General features: G+C 41.0%; 1 protein-coding gene across 1 annotated transcript; it reads right to left on the reverse strand.

Annotated features, from left to right (window-relative positions):
* Window positions 1–863: 863 nt before the first annotated feature.
* On the reverse strand, window positions 864–3877 carry LOC149407697 (uncharacterized). The gene is made up of 8 exons (XM_089621476.1): window positions 3687–3877; window positions 3422–3510; window positions 3146–3340; window positions 2885–2909; window positions 2197–2440; window positions 1655–1862; window positions 1114–1519; window positions 864–1008 (listed from the first exon to the last, which is right to left on the reverse strand). The coding sequence occupies exons 1-8, from the start codon at window positions 3875–3877 to the stop codon at window positions 864–866; spliced, it is 1503 nt and encodes a 500-aa protein (XP_089477602.1).
* Between the last annotated feature and the right edge of the window lie 3543 nt (window positions 3878–7420).

Consider the following 7420-nt stretch of genomic DNA (forward strand, 5'->3'; position numbering starts at 1 on the left):
ATCGCGTGAGATTAAAGAGTGTGGTCTCACGCCGTATTTATTTATTCGTCCGGAGATTATGTTTCGGAAGACTACACTATCATCAAGAGGAGTACGAGGATCTAGAAGCTTGAAGAAACAGAATAAGGCATTTAAAGACAAGGATTTAAAAGCTTGAAGAATGAGATCAATGCGTTCAAAGACGAGGATCTGAAAGCTTGAAGAAGGAGATCAAGGTGATTGAAGACGGATTGTTAAAGCTAGAAGATTCTGTTCGTGAGCCCAGTTCATAAGTTCTCTATAAACCTTGTTCTCTGATCTTATTGGTTGCTTGACATGTTTAAATGCTTTCATTATTTAATTAATAAAGTAAATCTAGATCTTGTTAGATAATCATCCTTTTAATTAGCTCTTGTTAGTGTAATTAATTTATTCCGCAACTTATATGATTATCAAGGTGAGCACATAAACCCGACGAGTTGTATCGGAGCGAATGTTCATGTCCGATACTCTCCTCGTTTCCTTAAAGCTGGTATCGGAGCGACCATTCGTGTCTGATACCACATCTGTATTTACAACAAGTGATGTTAGAGCGATTGTGCGTGTCTAATATCTTAGGTGTTTCACCAACAAGTGGTATTGGAGCGATTGTTCGTTTCCGACACCACTCGGTTGTTCATCAAAAAGTGGTATCTGAGCGACTGTTCGTGTCTGATACCAACCCTGTTTCACCAGTAATCCATTGGTTCTCCCTCCTTAGTAAGCTGCATGTTAGGAGTCATTGTGGCACTACATGGTTTGGTCCCTAATTTTCCTGTCTCGGAAAGCAAATCGAATACATACTTCCTTTGAGATAAGAATAGACATTTTTTGCTTCTCGATACTTAAACACCCAAGAAGTATTTTAGCCTGCCCAAGTCCTTCGTGTGGAGGAATATTTTGAGAGATGAAATGCCGGTAGTATCACTTCCTGTAATTATTATGTCGTCAACATAAACGACTAGGAGAATGACACCATCTTTTGTGCTTCTGAGAAATACAGAGTCGTCGGATTTGCTCTTTCAAAGTCCGAATTGTTCAAGCGCCTGGCTAAACCTTCCAAACTAAGCACGAGGACTCTGTTTAAGCCCATACAATGCTTTCCGAAGACGACAAACACGACCATACTCCCCCTGAGCAATAAAACCAGGAGGTTGCTCCATATACACTTCTTCATGTAAATCTATGTGCAGAAACGCATCCTTAATGTCGATTTGGTGTAGATACCAGTCATGGGTTGCTGCCAGGGATATGAAGAGTCGAACCAATGTAAACTTGACAACCGGAGAGAAAGTGTCGGAGTAGTCAACACCATAGGTCTGGGCAAAACCTTTGGCGACTAAGCGGGCCTTCAATCGAGCAAACATGCCATCCGGATTCATTTTGACTATGAAGACCCATTTACATCTAATTTCTCGTTTCCCTGAAGGAAGAGTAACCAACTCCCAAGTGCTATTGTCATATAAGTCATTCATTTCCTCTGTCATTGCTTTCTGCCAACCTGGATAATCTAATGCCTCACAAACATTTTTAGGAATGGTGATAGAGTCGAGGGATGAAACAAAGGCATATCAAGAGGATGACAATAGATTCTATGAGATAGAAGAAGAGATGGGGTAAGTACATTATCGTTTACCTTTGCGTAATGTGATGGGAAGATCATCGATTGGAGGTGGATCTGATGAGGAAGGACCTCGTGTAGGACATGTCTCTGGAGGATCAATGAGCGTGTGTGGCACCGGACGGACACGACGAGTGTAGATCTTGATTGGAAGAGAAGGTGATGCAACACTAGGAGCAGTTTCAGTGGTGTTTGTGGAGTCAGGAGCTAAAGGAGGTGGTACCTGTGAGGGAGATGGAACGTCTGGTGAAGTAATGGAATAGACTAAAAGATTATCGTCCTCGTGTGGTTGCAAGGTTGGTTAATCAGATGTAAAGTAAGGCAAGTGTTCCGGAAAGGTGACATCGATAGACACAAGGTACCTTTGGAGACTATGACAATAGCATCGATACCCTTTTTGAAGACGAGAGTATCCCAAGAGCACACATTTTAAAGATTTTGGATCTAATTTGTGAGACCTGGACGAACATCCCGAACAAAACATATACTACCGAAGATATTTGGATTAACGGGGAAAAAAGGCTTTTGAGGGAATAATGTTTTGTACAGAATCGCACCTTGAAGAACAGATGATGGCATACAGTTGATAAGAAAACATGCAGTAGAGATGGCATCAGCCAAAAACACTTTGGAACACCTGATTGAAATAGCAAAGCTCGTGCAGTTTCAAGAAGGTGCCGATTTTTGCATTTAGCAACTCCATTTTGGGACGGAGTATCAACACATGATGTTTTATGAAGCATGTCATTTTGGGTCATGTAATTTTGGAATTGACTAGACATGTACTCTTTGGCATTATCACTACAGAATGTGCGAATAGAGATATTGAATTGAGTACGGATCTCAACACAAAAAGAGTAAAATAATTAGAATAATTCATAACGGGTTTTCATCAAAAATAACTGAGTTACACAAGAAAAATCATCCACAAAAGTGTCAAAGTATCAAAAACCTGGTTTGGACGTAATAGGACATAGACCCCAAACATTTTAATGAACTAATTCAAATGTAGCGCTAGATCACTTATTGATCCTAGGACTGGAACTAAGGCGATGATGTTTAGCAAACTGACATGACTCACAATCTAAAGAAGAAACTAAGTGAAATTGAGGACAAAGAAGCTTGAGAAGAGAAAGGGAATGGTGACCCAAATGACATGTTCTTAAAGGGCAGACGTGATGTTGGGGCATGCAATGGATTTGGGTGTGTCGAGAATGTAGAGTCCTCCTGATTCATGTCCTTTACCAATAGTCCGTTTCGTCATGAGATCCTGAAAAACACAAGAGTTGGGGAAAAATTAGATTGAGCAATTTAACGTTTTTGTGAGTTGGCTAACAGACAAGAGGTTAAATGATAGGTTGGGTAAGTGCAAGACTTAAGATAGCGACAAAGAAGGAGAATGTGTGATAGTGCCAGAACCAATAACATTGGAAGGGGATCCATCGACTAAGGTAACCGTGGAAGCGGAAGCATGATGTGTAAGGGTGGATAAGAGTTTTGAATTACCTGTCATATGATCTGTGGCACCGGAATCAATGACCCATTTGGAGGATGAGGAAAGAAGACACGCACTCAGATTATCTGATTCAACAATGGCAGCGACAGAGGGTTTTGAAGTCCTTAGTGATTCTTGATACTCAAAAAATTTGGCATACTCATCAGCAGGGACACGAACCAAATTGTTGTCAAAGGATGTAGCAACTGCCGATGGGTTCTTTTGAATCTTATATTGAAGCTTTCGGCGCTCTTAGATCGTGTGACCTGGTTTCTTGCAATAGTTACAAGTGACTACTGCAGTGTCTGTTGGACGAGAATCTGAATTCCTTGGGGCTCCAGATTTGTAATAAGCGGGGCGGCTTGAATTATGCGTGCTTTGGGATAGTAGAGCTCCATGACAAGATTAGACGGGGTTCCCTCCGTGCGAAGAACGCGGATGAACACCTCTTGGAGAGAGGAAATGTCGGAACCAGAGATGATCTAATACCTTGCAGTGTCAAAGGTCGAAGGCAGTCTCGCAAGAAAGCTCATAATTTCCATTTGCTCTCACTGTTGTTGCTGAACTTTCACGTCGACACTAAACGGCAGCAACATGTTGAGCTCTTCGTAGATCTTCTTAAATTCCATAAAGTAGGTGGTGAGAGGTTGGTCCTGTTTTTCAGCTCTATAGAAGGCTTTGCATACATCGAACATGCGAGAGAGATTCCCTTTTCCAGAATAAAGAAAATCTAAGCAGTCCATTAATTCTTTGACAAATTCGAAATGATTAACAAGACCAATTATCTGTTGGTGATTAGTGCACCTTAAATAACCAATTGAATGCGGAAAAGAATAACTATGCTAACAAGAGCTAATTAAACATAGTTATTAACAAGATCTAGATTACTTAATTAATTGAGCTTAAGAAACTTTATCAAGCAACCAAATCATAAAAGACGAGTTTATAAGAAAACTTATGGGTTAGGCTCAACTATTGAAATCTTCAAGCTTTCTTCTGAAACTCCTTTGCTCTTCTGTTGGCCTTCCTCTTTCTTTCAACTCCAGAACGATCAGACTTCTGAACTTCACTCCTTGGACTCGTAGCGATGACACCAAAGTCTTTCGAAATGTAATCTTCGAGGGGAGTAAGAAATATGAGTGGGCAACAATATTTTTCTCACTTGTGATCTCAAACAACGAGTTTCGATCACATCGTATTTATGGGATTGGAATCACGAAATTCCGAGGGAGAGAGAGAGAAAGAGAATGTTGGACGACCAAAACAGGAGAGAGAGAGCATGTGTTGGTCGAATTCTCCAAGGCAGGAAAAGGTTAATTTTTGCCTATCATTAGTCATCTATTTAAAGAAGTCCAAAGGATATATTTTGGAATATTCCAGAATATATTATTTCATTTTATTGTGTAAACCACTGTAGGATTTAATCTCAGCCCTAGGATCTCAACAAGTGAATCATACTTTTTCTCTCATCCATCAGATCAGTATCTAGGATATTATTTTATACAACAGTATAAAATATTTTGCTGTTGAGAAAATCTAGGAAAATATATTCTCCTAGATATTCTCCTAAATATTCTCATAATATTTAGCCTAAATATTAGGAGAGAATATAGGACAATCATATCTCCTATATTTTCTCCTTTATTTTAGGAATGAAAAAACAGAAAAAATACTGGTTATCAACCAGTTCAAAAAATCGTCCATCACCAATAGGGAGGTCCAAATTTTTTTCTTTTTCAAGGCCTAATAGCTTTAAACCCATTAAACACTTATTTACTTGTCCAAGAATAAATAATAAGTTTATTTACTTGATCTAGCAATAAATAAACAGCTTTACTATAAATATTTATTTAATTCCCAAAATACCCTTTTTTGGAATTAATGTTGTCAATCACTATTACAGCTTTGTGAGAAAATTAATAATGAATTTATTATTATCAGAAAGTTCTTACTCGCCTTTATCAAAGCCGAATCGAGGACGATAGACCTAGTAGTAGAAGCTTAACAATCTCGATAAAAGACAAATTATTCCTTTCTCTTTTCGAATCGATTTGTCTAGTCCATTACAATACTCCACCATGTAATCCAGGATTGAATCCAACTTTAATATATTATATTTACTCATCGTAATGAGTGTCCACTGATTTACTCAGTACGTGATCATGACCCTCCAGGTTCTCCCATATTGAGATAGGTCAATTTGTTCCGTTATACCTTTCTCGTTACATATAAGCCCTAAGCATCGTTGCTTCCCTAGCGAAAGATTCTTCCAAATGTAAGCCGACTTTGTGAGTGTGCGCAATCAATTGATTCTGGAATTAACCATTAGGTGAGACAACATTAACCTTCTTTCAAGAAGGATGGATTTCGTATCTGTAATAACACTTTCATCTACAATCATGTCCCGACTTCGCAAGACACTTATTTGATCAGCGTATAACCACTACTACAAAATTGATTTTCTGATGCGCAAGACTATCAGATGCGACTAGTCGCATCTAAAAGTTATTTAGATGCGACTAGTCGCATCGGATAGTCAATAAGAAGCCGAAAAAATTCGCTCAAATTGTCTTTTGATTTTGACAATCCGATGCGACTAGTCGCACCTGAAAATATGTTGAAACTTTCAGGTGCGACTGTGTCGCATCAGATAGTTTTAAATTTTTGGGCGGGCCTCATCTCCCCCTCTTTTATTTCATTAATCTGACGTGGCGAATGAAATTTTTATTTTTTTTAATTATAATCCGGTGCGACTAAGTCGTACCTGATGTTTATGGTTTGTTTAAAAACCCAGGTCGCGATCCTTTCTTCTCCAGCCGCTCAAACCATTTTTTCACTCTGTTTAAAAACACTCTCTTCTCTCTCTCGAAAAAAACACTCTCCTCTCTCTCTGCCAACTCCGCCGCGCTCCGCCTTTTCCACCACCTCCGCCGCTTCTCTCTCTCTCTGCCTCATCTGCCTCACGCTCCTCCGTCTCTCCGCCAAGCCGCGTGCGCCACCAGCCACGCTCCGCCGCTGGTGGGACCTCCGCCGCCGCCGCCAGCAGCCCCTCCGAACCTCGCCTGGCGCTCAGCCCCTTGGCCTCGAGCCCCTCCGACCACAGCTCCGGTGCTGCCCCTCCGAACCTCTGCCGAGCCTTGTTCCAGCTCACTCTCACTCTCCGGCTCTCTCTCTGCCTCACTCTCACTCTCTCCGTCAGGTCATCGTTAGCTCTTCCGGCCGAGCTTCCGACCGCCGCTCAGCCTCGACAGCCTCGGCGTCTCTGCCCCGACAGCCCTTCTGCCTCGACGCGTGCTCAGCCTCGGCGTCGCTGCAATCCCGGTAAATAATTTTTTGAATTATAAATTTTAAATAATTAATAGGCTGATTCTATTAGAATCAGCATTTAAAAAAAAAAAAACTACAGACAATCAGATGCGACTAGTCGCATCTGATACCTTCGCGGGAAAAGTATCAGATGCGACTAGTCGCATCTGATTGTGCTGTAACCCGCCAAAATATTAGCGGGGAATTACTATCAGATGCGACTAGTCGCATCTGATACTTTTCCCGCGAAGGTATCAGATGCGACTAGTCGCATCTGATACTATAATTCCCGCTTTAATATCTTATTTTGGAGGATATTTAGGTGCGACGTTTGGTGCGACAAGTCGCACCTAAAATGTCTCACCTGATAGTGATGACTTTCAGGTGCGACAAGTCGCACCTAAAAGCATCAGGTGCGGACTTTCAGATGCGACTTTGTCGCATCTAAAGTCGCACTTGATGACACTTTCAAGTGCGACTCTGGCACTTTCAGGTGCGAATTTTGTCGCACCTGATGCTATCAATTGTACTAGTGAACTAACCTTTAACGTGGTGAGTCAAAGAAGCCGGTAACATGATCTAGAAGTCCATGATTACTTCAGGATATTATATCGAGCGACACTGTGACCATTATAAGCGGCCTCGGCTAGTGCATCGTAATAGTCCTTAAACGACGCATCTATCAAAATCAAAGCATGTCCAGGTCGTCCACCTTCTGCAAGTGTATAATGCTCCCACTGAGTGATCAACCCTCACTCATGTTCCACATATAAGACTTTAGATAAGGCTTTCCAGGCGCATATCAGTCATCGATCCCTGTTTTAGTTCACCGCCCGAACTCGGATGCCCAGCATGCGACTCGGTTTAACACGGAGACTATGGAATGACAAATGTTTGATAAATCTTTGGATTAAGATACTATCGCTTTCAACTCATAAAGATGGTAAATGACAAACTTTATTTTATTAATTATTTCAGCG

This window comes from Urtica dioica, chromosome 1 (genome assembly GCF_054948205.1).
Source record: "Urtica dioica subsp. dioica isolate 48M chromosome 1, U.dioica_male_clone48M_v1_H2, whole genome shotgun sequence".
In the NCBI taxonomy this organism is placed as follows: Eukaryota; Viridiplantae; Streptophyta; class Magnoliopsida; order Rosales; family Urticaceae; genus Urtica; species Urtica dioica.

Bases quoted from the DNA above. Each gene is read 5' to 3' on its own strand.
- LOC149407697 (XM_089621476.1), bottom strand. From the start codon at position 3,877: ATGGACTGCTTAGATTTTCTTTATTCTGGAAAAGGGAATCTCTCTCGC. The intron at 2,441-2,884 runs GTAAAGGACATG...CACATTCTGTAG, and splicing joins CATGACGAAACGGACTATTG to TGATAATGCCAAAGAGTACA. The intron at 1,863-2,196 runs GTGCGATTCTGT...TCTCCCTCACAG, and splicing joins GCCATCATCTGTTCTTCAAG to GTACCACCTCCTTTAGCTCC.